We start from the raw sequence: 21,410 nt of genomic DNA on the forward strand, positions 1-21,410 counted from the left end.
CAAATGTTCCACCACAGTGTGGTGTGTTGATAGATGGACATTATTTGGGAATTCTGCACATGTGCATGATAGTTTTATAAGTTTACAACTTCTGTCATAAAAAATATATTTAAAAAATTATAATAGGGTCAGTTGGGGGAAAACTACACCAAATGTAAGATAAGGACCATAATTAGTACTGAGATTTTGATAATATTCTTTCATAATCTGTAACTCCTGTCTCATGACAATGCAAGGGCTTGGTGGAGGGTTGATATATGGGACCTCTGTAAATGTTATGCATTTTGCTTTGTAAATCCACAACTTTTACTATCCACCTATTGTTTATGTATGTTCATATATAAAAGATATAAAGATAGAATAATAGGGTGGGTTGGGGGGAAATACTTTGGTTAGTAGTAATATTTTGGCGATGCTCTTTAATCATTAGTTAAAAATGTTTAACAGTAATCCAAAGTATTGCTGGTAGGGTGAGTTATAAGAATCCTGTATGATGCAATACATGTTTGTTTTGTAAGTTCACAACTAGTACTATACAGTTACTGTTAATGTATGTTTATGTATGAGTAATATACTTCAGTAAATTTTTAAAAACACATTAATTAACTTTAGAACTAAAATCACCTGGGTTGGGAGTTAGAGAAGGATGATAGAATATTGTAGAAGGTAACTGTTGTTGAAGGGACCTTAATGAATTAAGGGGTAAAGAAAAGGAAGTAAATTTTAGTAAAGATGAATGAGGGAAAAAGACAAACTTCACGCATGGGAACAAATGACTATGTATAGTTTGACAAAAGATGATCTCTATGAGAATTTTAGTATTGTTTATCAAGAGTATAATACAGCTAAACTAATAATGCTTAGGAATAAGAATTCATCAAAAAAATGTAAGCCTTAAGTGGAATTCTATCATGCCACCTTAAGGTGTTCATATTATTTCTAGAGAGATTGTTATCTAGTTCTGGGAACTTCTATAAAAGTAGTGTAGAATAGCATTTCTGAGGCTTCACATGGAAAACCTGCTACAAAATAGATTCCTTGCCCCCTGTTCCCCCCCCCCCCAAGGGATGCTTACACTGCTGATTCCAAGGGCTGTACCTTTAGTAGCTATGATGTCAGAAACATAGACAGATTCTGAGGCCTAAAATGCAACATCTATAAGGGATGGTCAGATAATCTAGTAAAGAGATTATAAGATGAAAATGTAATATAAGAGACTGAATCAAGAAATGAACTAAGGAGAGGATCCAAGATGATGGAGTAGAGAGCAGCAAGGTGTACTTATCCTCCAGAAACAGCAAGAGGACAGGCAGACTTGCTGGGTGCAGGGGAAGTGGCATGAGCGGCCCATGTGTGCAGTCCTACCATCATGGGGAAAGTGTGGGGTTGCAGCATGGGAGCAGCACTGGTCAGAGGGGAAGCAGTGGGAAAGCAGTGTGGGTAGTCAGGTGGGCGGACCCAGCAATTGCTAGGACAAGGTGGGAAGGCAGCACGGAAGCAGCATAGATGTCCTGCAGGGGCAGCCCACAATAGCAGGGGAAGCAGTGGAGGAGCAACCCTACCAGGCATAGGAGAGAGATGCAGGAGTGGCCTGGGCTGTCCAGTTATGTGGCCCTGCCCATTGTGGGAAAGGTTGGGGAAACAGTGGAGGAGCAGTGCAGAAGCAGCACAGGCAGCCCACATGGGTAGCCCTGTCAGTAGCAGTGGAAGTGACAGGGAGTTGACCTTCTGGGCACTGGGGGTGTAGTGGGGGAGCAGTGTGGGCAACCCACGTGGGTGGCACTGCTGGGTGGGGATGGGAAGTGGTGAGTGCAGTCTTGCTGGGTGGGGCAGAGCAGTGAGAGTGGGCTTTGCAGGGTGAGGGGGAAGCAACAAGGGAGAGCTATGAGGGTGGTCTGGCATGGGGGAGCACTGGGGGAGCAGCACAGGTGGCCCACAAGGGAGATCTCACCAGGGGTAGAGCTGGGTACAAGTGGGCATGGAGAAGCCAGATGGCAGTGCTTGCACCTTGGTGGACGGGGTACTACAGTGCAACATAAGGAAGAAGCTGCACAGGGAGATTGAAAGAGGCCACCACAGAGGAACTGGCTCTTTGGAACTGGTCTCCACCCACTTTATGGTTCCCTAACCCAGTGTAGATCAGTTAAAGATGAGCAAGCCTAAAGAATTAAAATAAGCTGAAACAAGTGTCAAAGAATAGCCTTACACAAAACCAAACAACAATAAAGCTCTAGACAAGAAAGAGAAACTATCAGAGTAAACTCATCAAGATAAGCAGATACCTAGACACCAGCAAAACACTACAAGCCATTCTAAGAAACTGGAAAATATGGCCCAAGCAAAGCAACGAATTAATAAGTCAGAGGAGACACAGAATTTGAAACAGTTAATCAAAGATGTCCATACAAATCTCCTAAATCAATTCAAGGAGAAGAGTGAAGAGATAAAGGATATTAGGAAGATACTGTATGAGCATACAGAAGAAACTGAAAACATACATAGAAAAATAGTGGATGATATGATAATGAAAGGCATAATAGAAGAAATGAAAAATACAATAGAATCACACAAAAGCAGAATTGAACAGGAAGAAGAAAGAATTAGCAAATTAGAAAACAAGACATCAAATTACACAGATAGAAGAACAGATACAGAAAAAATTGGAAAAATTTTGAGAAGGATCTCAGGGAATTTAATGACAGCACATGCAGAAACATACATGTTATGGGTGTCCCAAAGGGAGAATAGAAGGGTAAAGGGGCAGAAGGAGTGTTTGAGGAAAAAATGGGCTGAAGATTTCCCAACTCTTATGATGGACATGGATGTACAGGTCCAGGAAGCTCTGTGTACTCCAAACAGAATAAATCCTAAACAGAAATACTCCAAGACCCAGATTAATCAGATTGTCATGAGCCAAAGATAAAGAGAGAATCCTTACTACCAATCACTAACTAGTGATGCAACTAGAAAAATACCTTGAATAAAAGGGGGAAATGGTAAAGACAACTGAGTTTATATGGCTAAGAGTCTTCAAAAGAGAGTCAGGAGATCATCAGAGGGGTCACACTCATGCCTCAGCAGGATCCCAGAACAACCAAAGTAGATACAACCCCAGGTCCTGGGGCGACAGAGACACACAGGCTTTTTGGTCATGGCAGATGACTCTGGAGTTCATTGCCTTGTCAGTGGGCCCTATTTTGGAATTTGTGTTCCTGAGTGTGATGCAGTTGGACTTAGATGTGACCTTTCTACACATGCCTCTTCTGTCACTTTTACTGAACCTGTGGTTGGTGTGAGGGCTGGTGTGTACTCAGGAGACTTCAGTCTCTGGACTGCCCATGTGCCAGCGGGGCCCTGAGCCTCAGCAGAGTTGCAACTCCTCCTCTCCAGTTCGTTGGACTTACCCAGGTCAGCTAACAGGGAGATGAAGATGGTCAACCACCACCCCAGGGAACAGAGAGTGCCTACAACTGCAAGCAGGAGAATTGCTTCTATCAACCATGTGGGATCTCAATTTGGAGATGGAGTGGACCTCACCATCCCAGGGTCCACAGGCTGGAGGAATAAAATATGGATTAGAGTGGACTTATTGGTATTCTACTGTAGAACTGTTGTGACTAAGAATGGGAGAAATTGTAGCATTGATGTGGGGAAGGTTGCCACAGTAGTTGCTGAGGGCAGGAAGAGGGAAGAAGAGATGTGATGTGGGACATTTTCAGGAAGTGCTAAATGATATTGTAGGGACAGATGCCGGACATTATATATCCTGCCATCATCCACTGAGTGAAGGGGAAAGTGTAAACTACAGTATACCATTATTCATGCGGTGCAGCAGTGCTCCAAAATGTATTCACCAAATGCAATGAATGTGCCACAATGATGAAAGAGGTGGTTGATGTGGGAGGAGTGGGGGTGGGGTGGAGAGTGGGGTATATGGGAACCTCTCTTTTTTTTAATGTAGCATTTTTTGTGATCTATGATTCTTCAAAAAAACGCTATTAAAAAAAGAAACAATGAAAAAAATTTTAAAGATATATCTATTTGGGGGTCCTTACTCTTCCAAATAAATTTAATAATTGTGTTTTCCAGTTGTTAAAAAAAAAAAATAAAAGAATCTTGAAAGCAAGAGAAAACCTATCCATCATATACAAGGGAAGGTCATCAGTAAAATTAAGTGCTGTTTCCCATCAGTAGTACCACATACCATCCATCCCTACAATTATTAGACACAGGCCATAAAAACAGAGCACACAGCAAAGGCTAATGGGGAATCTCAAATTCCAGGAAGAACAAATAAACAAAAATCACCAGACCATAAAAGAAAACTACCATCATGGGAAGAAATGTACAAAATGTAGTAAGCATGTAACTACACCATGTAAACTCATTATGAAGGACAAGCTAGTGGATTTTTTAAAAATTTGTTCTCAAAAGAATGAGAGAGAATATCAAATCCTTGCAATAAAAGTAGGTTTTATTTATTTTTTAAGGGACTTGTAGGAAAAATGAAAATTCAGTAAACAGACTGAAAAGGAAAATAGAAGCAGCTGATAGCAAATAATGGCCTCAAAGATTGAGCCGAGGTGTTCTCCTAGAATATAGTACAAAAGAACAAAGAAAGTGAAGTATGAAAGAAAAATTAAGGGAAGCAGACTTGGCCCAATGAATAGGGCGTCCGCCTACCACATGGGAGGCCCGCGGTTCAAACCCAGGACCTCCTTGACCTGTGTGGAGCTGGCCCATGTGCAGTGCTGATGCACACAAGGAATGACGTGCCACGCAGGGGTGCCCCCTGCGTAGGGGAGTCTCACGCGCAAGAAGCGTGTCCTGTAAGGAGAGCCGCCCAGCACGAAAGAAAGTCCAGCGTGCCCAGGAGTGGCGCTGCATACACGGAGAACTGACGCGGCAAGATGACGCAACAAAAAGACACACCAGTTCCCGGTGCCACTGACAAGAATAGAAGCGGTCACAGAAGAACACACAGCGAATGGACACAGGTAACAGACAACTGGAGCCGGGGGGAGGGGAGAGAAATAAATAAAAATAAATCTTAAAAAAAAGTTAAGAGAGCTGGAAGCGACATCCAAAAGTTTTAAAACAAAAGTTCAAGTGGGAATCAAAAGCAATGATGCTATTAACGTAATTACTGTCTTTTTGGAAAATAAAATTAGATCCCTACTTTGCATCATTCAAAAAAATGATAATTCCAGGTGGATTAAGGACCTCATCAGACAAGAAATGTATTTAGAAAAAATTTAGGAGAATACTTTTGAAATTTTGGCATGGGAGCTGCTCCTTCGAAATGATACAAAATTTCAAACAGTATCCTGAGGGAAATGTTGACAACTTGATCCAGTTCAAAATTAAAAACAGGGAGAGCATGTGGCTCAAGCAGTTGCTTTCCACATGGGAGGTCCCGGGTTTGGTCTCTGGTGCCTCCTAAAAGCAAAAAAACAAGCAAACAAATGAAAAAACCATCTCCAAGTCAGGGGAGCCAATGCGGCTCAGTGACTGAGTGCTGGCTTCCCATATTCAAGATCCTGGGTTCAATCCCTGGCCCCTGGTACCTAAAAAACAACAACAGAAAGCACACCCTAAAAAGACAAGAAACTGTAAGAAAATATTTGCCACTTATTATAACATAAGAATTTATATCCAGAATGTATTGTAAACTTCTGAAATCATTAAATCACTCTGGAGTCTTCTCTTTGTCTTATACTCCATATGTAATGCATCTACAAATCTTACTGACTTTACCTTCTAAGCATACCCTGAATCCAAAGACTTCCTTCTCCCTCCTCCACTTCCACCTTATTCCAGACTGTTATCATCTAGACTGTGGCAAGAGCCTCCTCTTGCTTCTGCTTTTATAAAAGTATTTGTAGCCTATTCTATATAATTAGAATGATCTTTTCAAACAAAAATCTTTTTACATCATTTTTCTACTTTAAACTTCCTGATGACTTTAAAGCCATACTCATGACTTTGTATATTGCCCATAGCTGGGATATTGCTCATATCCCAGCCTGAATTTCTCCCCCAAACCTCAAACTTGTATATTCAGTTGCTTACTGGACAAATATATTAAAAATCTAATCATTTCTCACCACCTGATGACAACTGTTGCCCTCATGTCATATCTAAATAATTGTAATAGTCTACTAATTGGTGTCCTGCTTTCAACTTTCCCATTGGAAATATTTTCTCAATACAGTAGTCACTTACCTTATAAAGTAAGTCAGATTGGTTTCTCCATCTCATTTGATATAAAGGTCCTGATTTTTAATTAAAGATAACCAAGTGAACACAAGGATTTAACATTTGTTTCTACCTGAAGCCTTATCAAAACAATAAATGGGGGCAAAGTTGTTAATTTTATGGAAAGGCTTAAACCCCTAAGTACAAAGAAAATAGGGGAGAAAAGCAATAAAATTTTGTAAGGTAGAAGGTAAACTAAACAGACCAAAGTTACGTGATTTATATAGGCCAGCAGTGTAGATCACCCAGAAGAAACCTCATGTTTTTTGTTTGTTTTTATGTAGAGTTCACAAAAGGCTCAGAGTAGGCCGTTTTGTTTTTTTTTTTTGAAGTGTGGGCAAAGATAGTTCTAAAAAGACAGGAATTGGTTAAAAGCCTGTTTAGGAAGCAGACATATACCCCTCCCCCAATACCCATCTGCTATGCCTCACAGACATGTACTGTACTGAAAATTGGGACATTAAGCAAAAATTTAAATATGAAAGTTGAAACACTCCTTCTCCCCACCCCTCCAAGACTTATTCTGGCAGTTGACTTCCAGAACATTGGCTGCCTGGCTTATTCCATCCAGGCAGGATATTGGAAGAATCTTCCCTGGAATTTCTAACCAGCCCCAGAAAAAAAGATGTTAAAGTACTGACTGACATTGGAGGTTTTCAGACAAAGGATTTGAGCCAGGTTATCTTATTGTACAAATCCCAGAGTGACATACATGGACTCCTGAGGGCCGACAAGAACCTTTTAGGGAGTCAGTGAGGTCAAATGATTTTCATGATAATACAAAGATTGTATTTGCCTTTTTCACTGAGTTGACATTTTCACTGATGGTACAAAAGGTAAAACTGTTGGAACCTTAGTGCCGACCAAGACAGTACCAGTTGTCATTGTATTCTTTACCACCACACATTTGCAATTTTTTAAAATGCCAGTTTCATTTAAGAATGTCCTTGATGACACTGCAAAAATTATTAATGTTTTGAATCTCAAGCTTAGCTACATATATTTTTAATACTCTGTGAGCCTAAGTGGGAAGTACACATAAAGCACTTCTCCTGCCATCCACAGTGTGATCCTTGTCTTGAGGAAAAGCACATGTGTGATTGTTTGAGTTCTGAACTAGCCACTTTTTCATGGAATGCCATTTTTACTTGAAAAGTAACTGACAAACTCTAAATATTCAGATTTGAGTATTTGGCATTTTCTCAAATTGAAAGAAATGAGCCATTTGCTTCAAAGAAAACTGCTATTTGTTGCCAATGACAAAATTTGATCTTTCAAGCAAAAAAAAAACAAAAACTTTTTTTTGAAAACTGCTACATAGACCTGAAAGTTTCCTGGTACTTAAAGTCATTTCTGATGAAATCAGTGATAGCATTAACAAATGTGGGGGTTTTTGTTTTGTTTTTTTATATTATTTAATGAAATTTATAAAAATGTGTGAAGATATGCATCAGTGAGTAAACCAATATTTTTCAAGTGAACCATACATATTACAAAATTGTGCATAGGTAAAAGATCCATTCAGAGTGCAAGATTTTAATGGATTTTTTTAAATTAGAGAAGTTGTGGATTTACAGAAAATTTATACATAAAATACAGGGTTCCCATTTACCACCCTATTATTAACATCTTGCATTGGTTTGGTACATTTCTTGAAATTTATGAAAGTACATTTTTATAATAGTACTATTAACTATAGTCCATGAACTTAGGGTCACTGTGTTGTATAGTTCCTTGGATTTCTTTTTTAAATTTTTATTCTAGTATCATTAATATAACCTAACATTTCCCCTTTTAACTACGTTCAAATAAATGATTCAGTGCTGTTAATTATGTTCAGAATGTTATGCTACTATCACCACTTTCCGACACCAAACACTTTCATTGTCTGAAATTTTTTTTATCCATTCATTAGTTGATGAACACTTGGGTTGCTCCCATCTTTTGGCAATGGTGAATAATGCCACAATGAACATCAGTGTGCAGATATTAAAATCTGTGCTAGTACTTGCTTTCAATTCTTTTGAATATATACCTAGAAGTAGAATTGCTGGGTCATATGATAATTCTCTTCTTAACTTTCTGATGAACTGCCAAATTGTCTTCCACAGTGGCTGCTGTAGTAGCCATTCTAATGAGTGTAAAATGGTATTTCATTGTGGTTTTGATTGGCATTTCCCTGATGGCTAATGATGTTGAGCATCTTTCCATGTGATTTTTGGCCATTTGTATCTACACTGGAGAAATGTCTATTCATGTGTTTTGCCAAGGTTTTAATTGGGTTGTTTATCTTTTTCTTCTTTTTCTTTTTTTTTTTAAATTTATATATTTTTTTCTTTATTTCTCTGCCCTCCCCCCCCCAGTTGTCTGCTCTCTGTGTCCATTCACTATGTGTTCTTCTGTGTCCACTTGTATTCTTGTCAGCGACACCAGGAATCTGTGTCTCTTTTTGCATCATCTTGCTATGTCAGCTCTCCATGTGTGCGGTGCCCTTCCTAGGCAGGCTGTGCTTTTTATGTGCGGGGCGTCTCTCCTTACGGGGCGCACTCCTTGCACACAAGGCTTCCCTACATGGAGGGGCACCCCTGCGTGGCATGGCACTCCTTGTGCGCATCAGCACTGCACAAAGGCCAGCTCACCACATGTGTCAGGAAACCCTGGGTTTGAACCCTGGACCTCTCATGTGGTAGGTAGATGCTCTATCAGTTGATCGAAATCCACTTCCTGTCTTTTTGTTCTTTAAAGACTTCGTTGTATGTTTGGATATTAAACCCTTATCAGATATGTGGTTTCCAAGTATTTTCTCTATTGTGTTGGTTGTCATTCTACTTTTAGAATAAAGTCCTTCAATGTGCAAAAGTTTTTAATTTTGATGAGATCCCATAAGAAACCATTGCCTAACACAAGGTCCTGAAGATGCTTCCCTGTGTTTTCTTCAAGGGGTTTTATAGTTTTATATTTATATAAATATAAAATTATATATAGTTTTATATTTAGGTCTTAATCCATTTTGAATTAATTTTTATATGTGGTGTGAGGCAGGGATCCACCTTCATTCTTTTGCCAATGGAGAATCAGTTTCCAGTTTTCCCAGCACCATTTGTTGAGTGGACTTTGTCCCTTTGTGAAAAATCAGTGGGCAGGAAATGGACTTTGGCCCAGTGGTTAGGGCGTCCGTCTACCGTATGGGAGGTCCGCGGTTCAAACCCCGGGCCTCCTTGACCTGTGTGGAGCTGGCCATGCGCAGCGCTGATGAGCGCAAGGAGTGCCGTGCCACGCAAGGGTATCCCCCGCGTGGGGGAGCCCCACGCGCAAGGAGTGAGCCCGTGAGGAAAGCCGCCCAGCGTGAAAAAGAAAGAGCAGCCTGCCGAGGAATGGCGCCGCCCACACTTCCTGTGCCGCTGACGACAACAGAAGCGGACAAAGAAACAAGATGCAGCAAATAGACACCAAGAACAGACAACCAGGGGAGGGGGGGGAATTAAATAAATAAATAAATCTTTAAAAAAAAAAAATCAGTGGGCCATAAATGTAAGGGTTCATTGCTGAACTCTCAGTTTGATTCCCTTGGTCTATATGTCTGTCCTTGTGCCAGTACCATTCTGGGTTGTTTGTTTACCATTCTGTTTTGATTACCATGGCTTTGTAATCAGTTTTAAGATTGAGAAGTGTGAGTCCTCCAACTTTGTTCTTCTTTTTCAAGATGAATTTGGCTATTTGGGGCCCCTTACCTTTCCATAAAAATTTGATGACTAGCTTTTCTGTTTCTTCAAATAAAGTTGTTGGAATTTTTGTTGGGATTGTGTTGAATCTGTAAATAACTTTGGGTAGAAATGACGTCTTAACTATACTTAGTCTTCTAATCCACAAACACTGAATGCCTTTCCATTTCTTTAGGTCTTTGGTTTCTTTTAGCAGTGCTTTGTAGTTTTCTGTGTACATGTCCTTTAAATCCTTGGTTAGATTTACTCCTAGATATTTAGTTCTTTTTGTTGCTATTGTAAATGGAATTGTTTTTCTTGATTTTTCCTCCCAATTGTTCATTACTAGTGTGTAGAAACACTACTGATTTTTGAGGTGTTGATCTTATACCCATCAGTCTGCTGAATTAGTTTATTAGCTCTAAGAGCTTTGTTGTGGATTTTTCAGTATTTTCTATATATAGGGTCATGTCATCTGAAAACAGGGAAAGTTTTACTATTTCTTCCTTTCCAATTTAGATAGCTTTTTTCTGCTTGCCTAAATCCAGTAGAATGTTGAATAATTTTGATGACAGAAAGCATCCTTGCCTTATTCCTGATCTTAGAGGAAAATCTTTCACTCTTGCACCTTTGAGTATGATATTAGTTATGGATTTTCCATATGTGCCCATTATCATGTTGAGGAAGTTCCTTCCATTTTTAGTTTTCTAAGTGTTTTTATCAAGAAGGAGTGCTAGATTTTTCTGCATCACTGGTAATTATTGTGAATTTCTCCTATTATTCATTTCTCACTTCATTCCATTGTGGTCAGAGAAGATACAATGTATGATTTCAATATTTCTTAATTTGTTGAGTCTTTTTTTATGACCATCTCTAAGATGTGATCTGTCTTGGAGAATGATATTCATGTGTACTTGAGAAGAATATGTATTCCATTGTTTTTGGGTAGGGTGTGCTATGTATGTCTACTAGGTCTAGTTGGTTTAGAGTATTGTTCAAGTCTTGTATTTCCTAATAGATCTTCTGTCTAGATGTTCTATCCATTATTGAAAGTAATGTGTTAAAGACTCCTACTATTAAAATCAAACCATCTATTTCTCCCTTCAAATATATCATTATTTGCTTCATATATTTGGAGCTGTGCTCTTAGGTATGTGAATGTTTTTATTTATTTAATTTTTTATAATTGTTTATAAATTGACCCCTTTATCAGTATATATTATGACCATCTTTGTCTGTCAAAACAGTTTTTGATTTAAAGTCTATTTTGGGAAGCAGACTTGGCCCAGTGGCTAGGGCATCCGTCTACCCCATGGGAGGTCTGCAGTTCAAACCTCGGGCCTCCTTGACCTGTGTGGAGCTGGCCCATGCGCAGTGCTGATGCGTCCAAGCAGTGCCGTGCCACACAGGGGTGCCCCCCGTGTACGGGAGTGCGCCCCATAAGGAGAGCCACCCAGCACAAAAGAAAGTGCAGCCTGCCCAGGAATGGCACTGCATACACAGAGAGCTGACACAACAAGATGATGCAACAGAAAGAAACACAGATTCCTGTGCTGCTGACAACAACAGAAGCGGACAAAAAGAAGAACATGCAGCAAATGGACACAGAGAACAGACAACTGGGGGGGGGGGGAGTGTTGGGGAGAGAAATAAATAAAATAAATCTTAAAAAAAAAAATGTCTATTTTATCTGATATTGGTATATCTACCCCAGCTCTCTTTTGATTACTCCTTGCATATTTTTTTTCTTCCTTTCACTTTCAGCTACTTATGTCTTTGAATTTAAGTCTCTTGTACACAGCTTATAGCCAGGCCATGCTTTTTATCCATTCTGCCAATCTCTACCTTTTGATTGGAGAGTTTAATCTATTTATGTTTAAAATCAATGCAGGACTTTCTTCTGCCATTTTGCTCCTTAGACTTTCTAAGTCTTGTACCTTTTTGTCCCTCAATTCTTCCATTAATGCCTGCTTTCATATTTATTTGTTTGTGTTTTTTTGTACTGTGCTATATTGAGTCCTTTTTCTAACTGGATGTATTTTTCATATATTTTCCTTGTGGTTACCATGGGGTTTAAACTTAGCATCATAAATACAGAATATCATATTTTATTTGAAACCAATGTGCTTCAATAACACACACACATGCAAATACATAAACTGTTCCTATACCCCTCCATCCTTTTTTTGTACTTTTTGCAAATTATGTCTGTATATTGTGTCTCCAAAACCGTAGGTTATCATTATTTTTATGTATTTGCTTTTTAACACCTATAGGAAATAAGTGGAGTAACATACAAAAAATGCAATACAATAGTACTAGCATTTATATTTATCCAAATGGTTGCCTTTATTGGATTTCTTTATTTCTTTATGATGCTTTGAACCACTGACTAGAGTTCTTTCCTTTCCATCTGAAAACCTCCCTTAGCCTTGCTTGTAGGGCAGGTCTACTGGTGATGAACTTCTTCAGCTTTTCAAAATCTGGGAATGTCTTAATCTCGTCCTTATTTTTCACAGACAGTCTTGCTGAATAGAAAATTCTTGGTTGGCAATATTTTCTTTCGGCTCTTTAAGTATTTCAACCCATTTCCCTCTTGGTTGATGAGAAACTGGCACTTAATCTCATTGGAATTCCCTTGTACATAACATATTGCTTTTCTTTTGCAACTTTCAGAACTGTCTCTTTGTCCTTTGCATTTAACAGTTTGATCAGTGTGCGATGGGGTGTATTTTTCTTCATTCTTATCCTGTTTGTTTTTTTGTGGGCTTCTTGGATATGCATGTGCACATCTTTTGCTGAGTTTGGAAGTTTTCTGTCATTATTTCTTTGCATATTCTTTTTGCCCCTTGGTCTCTTTCTTCTACTTGTGAGACTCCCATAAGACAAATATTGGTATGTTTGATGGTGTCCCAGGGGTCTCTTAGGGTATTTTTGCTTTTTTTTTTTTTTTTTTTTTTCCTTTCTGGTCCTCTGCCTGACACATTAAAATTGTCTTGTCCTTGACTTCACTGTTTCTTTCTTCTGCCAACATCAGTATGCTTTTGAAACCCTCTTGGAAATTTTTCATTTCAGTTACTGTGGTCTTCAACTCCAGTTGTTCTGTTTGGCTCCTTTTAAAAATTTCTGTCTCTTCATTGAGATGCTCATATTGTTAGTTCTGTTTTCTGGATATCTTTTAGTCCTCTTTCCCTATTTCCTTTCTTCTCCCTGAGCTTATTGAATATCATTTTTCAGCTTTTTTTATTTTTTAAATTTATTTCTCTCCCCTTCCCCCCTCCATCCCCAGTTGTATGCTCGCTGTGTCCATTCACTGTATTCTTCTGTGACCGCTTCTATCGTTATCAGTGGCACCGGGAATCTGTGTTTCTTTTTGTTGCGTCATCTTGCTGTGTCAGCTCTCCGTGAGTGTGTCACCATTCTTGGGCAGGCTGCACTTTCTTTCGCGCTGGGCGGCTCTCCTTATGGGGCGCGCTCCTTGTGCATCGGGCTCCTCTACACGGGGGACACTACTGCATGACAGGGCACACCTTGTGCACATCAGCACTATCCGTGGGCCAGCTCCACACAGGTCAAGGAGGCCCCGGGTTTGAACCACGGACCCATGTGGTAGGCAGACGCCCTATCCGTTGGGCTAAGTCCACTTCCTGAAGATCATTTTTTAAAGTCTTTTTCTGGTATGTTCACAATTTGGTTATCTTTTTAGATTTCCTGGATTTTTATCCTTTACCATGAATGGTTAATCATTTTCTGCTTCTTTGTTTGCCTTGTAATATTTTGTTGAATAAGTTACATTTTAACATTGAAAAGTGCTAATTCTGGAGTTTATTCCCTGAGATGTCTGTTTCTTGATTGTAACCAGCTGATGATATGACAGGGATTTCTAGAGTGTCAGTAGTTGGAAAACCAAGCAAATCTAAGCAAAAAAATTCCTTTTACCATCATTCCAAATTGTCTTTGTATCTGCTGGTGCTCTCCATCCTTAGGAAGTTCTGCTCAAGGTGAATGCATAGTGAAGGGTCCTCCCTCTTTTGGGGGGCCTTTATCTTGTCCTGGGCTTGTGCTTGTTAGTGGCATTAGGAATTTCCCTGTTTACAAGTGTTTGAATGCTCCCTCTGCTTCCCAGGAAACATACTTGCTATCTCTCCAGGGTGTTTTACTGCTAGACTTAAAGCAGGTAAGCCTTTGCCCCAACCCATCTGCCTAAATTATTTCTTATACTGCTTTTGTTGCCTGGAGGGCAAAATCTATGAGGGGAGGCATGCTGGAGAGGAATTTTCCAAGTCAGACTTTTCCAGCCACAAGATCAGTGACCCACATAGGGAGCGCTTACCTTCTCCTAACTGCTCTGGGGAGGGTGTGTGCGAGGGGTCAGGGAGGCTTCCGGGAGCTTCATGGCTATCCAAAGCAGCTTTCTTGACCACGACTCTCCCAGCAAATAGAGCCCATCAGTTCTCTTCCACAGCTCTGAGGGAGAATACCTTCTTTAAGTCTCCTCCACAACCTTTGTCCAATCAGGTTGACACAGTAGCCACCCTCAGAGCAATCTGCCGTAGCTAATCAAAAGCAGTGCTCAGCAATTGGTCCATTCCCTGACCCAGATCTTGGGGAAGTGGATTTTTATGTCCCTTTCTGACACCAGCAAGGTATGCCAGGGACTGGATCCCACTGCTACCTGCTTTGAGAGTGGGGGATGTACAACTGTCACCACCACACAGAGAGAGCAATTTACTGGTTGTAGTAGATTGAGGCTTTTGTGGACCCCAGAAAAAAAACTAATCCATTCCTATTGGTGTGAGCCTGCTGTCGATGGGACTTTTTGATTAGATTACTTTAGTAGGGGATGACCCATGGTAGATCTTAATCCTCTTACTGGAGTCCTTTATAAATACAAAGATGAATACAAAGAGAGTGACAGAGAGAAACCCACAGAAGCTTAGAGAGAAAGCCAGAAACAGCCAATAACAGAGAACACTGAAACCCGGAAGGGAAGGTAGAGACCAGTAGATGCCATGTACTTTGCCAAATGAGGGGGGAGTCCAGGATTGCTGGCAGCCAGTCTTCAGGGAGGAGGTGTTACCTGATTTTTAAAATAACAAATGTTATTCATGTTAACATACAATGGATTTATTGTTACTTTTAGTGAATTAATATTTTTAAATGCCAGTTTTAATTTTTAATATATTAATAGTATTGATGTATATAAACTCAGAAATAACAGTTCTTTGGGAATCCTCAGTAATTTTTAGGAGTCTAGTTGGGTTTTGAGATTTTTTTTTTAAGTCTAAACATTGCTACACAAGGTCCCTTGTTTGATTCCCAGTTCCTCTTGTAGTAAACATTGCTGACTTACAGTGAAGGTCACAGTCCACTTGTCCTACCCATGCACATATAATTTTCTATTAATTTTTATTCCCTAATTCTTAAATATGAGCAGACAGGCAAAGATCACTAAATAAATAAGGAAATCCTATTAAGCATCCAATATTGGGAAAAAATAGAGATGAATACAAATAAAGAAGACAGATTATTCAAAGAAAAGGAAACTTCAAAAACATTAATATCCCTATAAAAATAAAGATAATTAAAAAAGATCAAGGTGCTATATTTTTTTTAAAAGAAGGAACATCCAGAGCATGCAAAGAAAGTTCTTGGAAATTAATATTGGGAAAGTGGAAAGGAAAAACAAAACTGAAGTATTGGAAGATATTTGAACAACTCTCACAAAAGCTACAGCAAAACTGTCCTGGAAGTCCAATTTTCAAAAGATAGGGGTCTCTAGAAAAAGAAAAAAACAGAGGGGAAAAAAATGGTAGGAAATCATCAAACTCGTAATTCCAAAAGAATTTTCCTATGTGAAGGGTCCACTGAGTTTTAGCACAGTGAATGAAAAGACATCCATACCAAGACACATCACATCATTGTGAAATTTCTAAGAATATATCCTATAGGATTCCAAGAAGTGAAAAAAACAGGTCTTATGTTAAGGATCAGGGAACATAATAGCATGGAACTTCTCAAGAGTAACATTGGAAGCCAGAAAGTAGTAGAGCTATACCTTTAAAATTATGTAGGAAAACTACGAGAATTCTATACCAAGCCAAAGTATCAGTGATGTGTGAGAGTTAAAGAAAGTTCAATTATTTTCAGACATGCAAGTTTCAAATACTTTACCTCCAACAAGAGAATGTACCAAGAAAGCAGAAGATTTAAGATCCTGGGCATCCAAACCATGAGAAAAGCAGTAAATCCCCAGGATGGAGAGTCTATGATAATAATTGTATAGTAGGACAAAAGAGCAGCTTGTTCAGATTGGAACAAGATGGTTCTAGGAGAAATGTCTTCCAGGAAATGAAAATGGTAGCATATCAGATGTGCTTGAATGTATTGTAAGGATATTTACATACTTGGCAGAAGTTTGGGGTTAAAATAATTATGCATAGAAAAGTGGACAAGAAAAGAAACTAAATGACAGTCATTAGGCTAGGGAACACAAAACATTGAATATCTAAAGAATTAAATAAAATAGTTGAAAATGATTGCCTGGAGATCAGAAAATGGGGGTGGGCGTGCCCCTTCCAGGAACTGCTGTTTTCATAGGCTTTAAAGAACTAATTGACTAATAAAGTAGTTGCATCTATAAATCCAATAAAATGCAAACTAAATTTTTTAACAAAAGAATACCCAAAGCCTTTACAGTGGTCTACAAGGCTACTCTCACTTCCTCTCTTTCTCCTCTCCCCTCATTCACTGTGTTGTAGCCACACTGGCCTCCTTGTTGTAATTAGATACTCCGAGTCTTTGCATTTGCTTTTTATCTGCCTGCAACATTTTTCTCCCAGATGTGTACTTGGTTTATTCACACCCTTCTTTCAGATCTCTGGCTCAATTGTCACTTTCTCGGTAAAGCTCTGGTATTCCTTAACCCTGCAATATGCTTTTCTTCACAGTATAGCTCTTACTATCATCGGGTCTTTTACCGTTTCTCTCCCTTCCTAGGCTTTGTCTTCTGTACTTGTATTTCACAAACACCTAAAACAGATCCTTGACTATAGTAAGAATTCAATAAATATTTATTGAACAAATGAACAGGGCAAGTAAGTGTACACTAAAAGGAATTCATTGAAGAGGAAATTAAAGTGGCTAATAAACACAAATGCCTGGTCTCACAAGTTATCAGGGATGTGCCAGTTAAAATGTGGGATAATAATTTTAATACATCAAATTAGCAAGAAATAAAATGATTGATAACAGCATGCACTGGCAAGAGTGGAAAAGTAAATTGGTATAGCCTTTTGGAAGGCAACTTAATATCCAAATCTGCACACAAGGGCATGTGCAAGGATACTGTTGCAGCAGTGTTTGTAACAGTGAAAAATTAGAACCAACCTAAATGCCTAGTAATGGAGAATTGTTGCATTACAGAACAAACATATTTATGAATAACAAGAAGCAAATAAAGGGGTAAAAAAAAAAGGAGGGTTGGCTATAGATTCTGTATTGTGGTACTACCTGTGCTGCACAAACACAAGACTAAATTTCTATAGTTATACTCACTCATATTTTATATGCAATACCTAGTAAAAGATCTAATAGCTCACATCCCAATTTTTAATTTTTTAAATCTCTAGTCACTCCTTATTCATTTCACCACTTTTTCTTGAGTGTATAGTATGTGTAAGGAGTTGTCCCTAAGTGTTAGGAATAGAACAATGAGCAAACTGGAAAAAGTGCCTGCCCTTATAGAGCTCATATCCTGGAAGGAGGAAACAGACCATGAAAAACAGACAAGTAACTACATTATATGTTGGTTGGTGATAATATGAAGAAAAGTAGAACAAGATTAAAAGAGCTGGAAAGCACATGGTTGGAATAGGGGGGCATTAGCTCTTTTAAGCTGTGCTGTCTTAGTGGAACTTGACACTAGTGGTATAATGGACATGTCCTGTAAATTTGTACTGAGTACCATAACAACGAGTCTCATGCAGCTTTTGAGCACATGAGGTGAGGCTTAGTGCAACTGAGGAATTGAATTTTTAATTTTTCTGATTTAAACTTAACTAACCACGTATGGTTGGTTGCTATCATATTGGACAGTGCATTTAGTTAGAATCATCCAAGAAGGTCTCGCTGATAAAGCAGTATTTGAGCTGTCACCTGGACTTAACAAGGGAGCTACCCGTGGTGTTCAGGCACAGTGAACAGCCCGACCTTATTTGGAGTAGTTGGAGTAAGTAAGTAAGGCTGGAGCCGAAAGAGCAAGGTGGAGTAAGGAGCAAGGTGAAGAGTAGAAACCGATGAGACCAGAAACACAGAAGGGACTTCAATCATGGAAGGCCTTGATGGCTGGTATCAGGATTTTTGCTTGTCTCTACTTGAGGTGAGAAATCATTGGAACATTTTAGGCAGAAAGTGACTTGATGTAAATTTTTAAAGGGTCACAGGAACTGTTCTGATAAACAGGTGGGGATGAGGGCAGAAGCAGGGAGCAGGCTACTGCATTAACACAAGCTAGAGGAGCTGGTGGCCTAAACTAGGGGGGATAGTGCTAGAGATGTGGAAAAGTGGTCAGATGAGTTAACAGTATTTACCGATGGAGCAGATAAGAAGATATAAGAGAAAAGGATGACTCAGGGATGGATTTCAAGGGTTTTGGCCTGAGCTAATGAGATAGGGAGGCACTAGGGAAAGAGAACATATGGAAAAGGAATTCAAGAGTTCTGTTTTGGGCATGGTAAGTTGGAGGTGCTTGTATGTAGTTACACCTAAAAACCTGACAATTAGTGATATTAAAATGGGAATGGGGGAAGCAGTTGTGGCTCAACTGATTGAGCGTCCATCTACCATATGGAGGGTCCAGGGTTTGATACCCAGGGCCTCCTGACCCATGTGGTAAGCTGGCCCACACGCAGTGCTGCCACACGCAAGGAGTGCACCCTGCAAGGAGAGCCGCCCCACGAGAAAAAAGTACAGCCTGCTACACACACAGAGAACTGATGCAGCATGATCACATGACAGCAAAAATGAAACAGTTTCCCGATGCCACCTGACAAGAATGCAAGCGAACACAGAACACACAGCGAATGGACACAGAGAGCAGACAAGAGGAGGGAAGGGGAGAAAAATAAATAAAATCTTAAAAAAAAAAAAGGGAATGGGACCTAAAAAATGTCTTGAGAATTGATTAAAAAAGGAGAGTTCATAGATGGTATTAGGGTGGCGTTTATGTGAGAGGCAAACAGGTGAGCCTTTCACTGGAAGATTTTACATGTCTTTATTTACTCGTGGCTGTAAGATTTGAGTACTTATTTCTTATTTTATGTTTTCCATAGAATGACTCCTGAACGAGTAATGTCCTTGTCACGGGTCTGCATCCCACTTGTTACTCTGCCAGACTTTGAACCCTTGGTGGAAGCTCTGCTCACCTACCATGGACATGAACCTCAGGAAGTCCTCTGGCCTGAGTTCTTTGAAGTTGTAAATGAGGCCTTTTTGCTGTAAGTGATGTCTATTTATCCTATCCTCCAACTTTGTTTTTCCTTTTCTTAGAATAAGACATTTTGGTTTCAGTACCCCTTTACACTCTTAAAAAAATCACTGAGGATCCCAGAAAGCTTTTTATTTTTAATTTGGATTGTATCTATCAATTTTCAGTGTATTTGAAATTACAACTGAGGATTTTTTTAAAATCCCTTCATCTTAAAAATAATAATATTGTAAATGTAATTAATGCCATTCAAATATACACTTAAAAATGGTTAAAATGGCAAATTTTACATTGTTATCACAATAAAAAAATTAACTATAGAAGAATGACCAATAAAAGGTTTTTAGAAAAAAAATTAATAACCCATTACATGTAAATACAAATAAGCATATCTTTACGAATAACCATGAGCTTTTCCAAAAAGAAAATTGTTTGAGAAGAATGGCATTATTTTACATTTTTTTGCAGAACTCCTTATTGTCTGTTTTGAAAGAAGACACCTGGGTTCTCATATCTGTTTTTGTATGCAGTCTGTTGTGATAGACTGTTTTGGTTGAAGTACAGAAAGAATCCATTCTCACACAATGTAGTTAGAAAAGGCAGGGATATTTTAATAGCCATTTCAGGTAATTGTGGATATTCTGCTTTGATACCTCACTGTCTTAGTTTGCCAGACTGCTGTGACAGATACCACAAAATGTGTTGGCTTAAGCAATGGAATTTTTGTCTTACGGTTTTGGAGGCCAGATTCCAAATCAAGGTGTCAGCAAGACCAGGCTTTCTCCCCGAAGTCTGTCGCATTCTGGTGCTGGCTTGTCGTGGTCCTTGGGGTTCCTTGGTTTGCATCTCTGCCTCTGGTCACCAGCTCTCTCTCTCCCAGTGTCTGCCCTTCTGGTTTCTGCTGACTTCTGCCTTCTTGGGCCTCTGACTAAGTGCATGGAAATTTCTTCTGCTCATAAAGGATTCTAGGAATACAGATGAAGGCCCACCCTGATCCAGTTGGGCCACACCTTACCTAAAATGAGCATCTTCAAAAGGTCCTAGTTACAAATGGGTTCACACCTACCGGAATGCAGATTACAATAAAGAACATGTCTATTTTGGGTACGTGATTCAATCTGCCACACTCACCAACATTTGTAAATGGTAGTTTCTTAAAGGTTAGTTGGAATGTGAAATCTGAAATTGTATCAATGAACTTTTCATACTTATTACATTAAACCCATTCGTCTGTCTTGCACTTTTATTGGCTCTTTGCCCATGTGTGATTTTATAACATCACATGAGGCTCTTTTGGACAGTATTGTTCATTGAACTATGCAGGTCTACCAAACATTGACATATTTCATTATACAATATAAAAACTACATTCAGTACATTCGGATGATACAGAGATCATCACTGATCTCACCAGAAATGTCTTTAAGATTGGGAAGCTGTCAAACTCATATGAGTGAATACTAATTTTCTAGATTTGAATTTTTGCTTAAAAATTCAAATTTAATTGCAACAAAGATAATGCAAAGTGTTAATAATGGGGGAGATAATATGAGAACATTATAATTTTTACATAATTTTCTGTAAACCTACAACTTCTCTAATTAAATTTTTAAAATGTATACTGTGAAAAATCAAATTTATTGTGATCCACAAATACATTTTTTCACAAATAACTATTAAAATATAGAAAACATTTCATTTTCATTTTATATAAAAGGTAGAAATACAGGAATTTGTTAAAGTAAGATTTAGAAGGGAAATTATGGAAGGTTAAGTTATTTGTTTTTTTAAAAAAGTCAAAACATCATTTTCATGGCTAAAAATCATGTTTTCTACCTATTCTGAGCCCTCTGCTCAAATTTACCCAATAACTCTGAATTTCCCAGGAATCTGATCCATTATCATTGTTTTTTATGTGAGAAATAGGATAATAAGTAATTTAAAAGTTCGTGTAATGTGATGTG

At 38.8% G+C, this 21,410-nt stretch overlaps 1 protein-coding gene across 3 annotated transcripts in view; it reads left to right on the forward strand.

Annotated features, from left to right (window-relative positions):
- FANCC (FA complementation group C) overlaps nucleotides 1-21,410 on the forward strand; it is a 306,236-nt gene that overhangs the window by 222,342 nt on the left and 62,484 nt on the right. For all 3 annotated transcript variants that reach the window (XM_058301557.2, XM_058301558.2, XM_058301559.2), the window contains one exon: nucleotides 19,292-19,456. In XM_058301557.2, the coding sequence (XP_058157540.1) occupies nucleotides 19,292-19,456 (165 nt within the window). The remainder of the gene's footprint in view (nucleotides 1-19,291; nucleotides 19,457-21,410) is intronic.

Source organism: Dasypus novemcinctus, chromosome 8 (genome assembly GCF_030445035.2).
Source record: "Dasypus novemcinctus isolate mDasNov1 chromosome 8, mDasNov1.1.hap2, whole genome shotgun sequence".
NCBI lineage: Eukaryota > Metazoa > Chordata > Mammalia > Cingulata > Dasypodidae > Dasypus > Dasypus novemcinctus.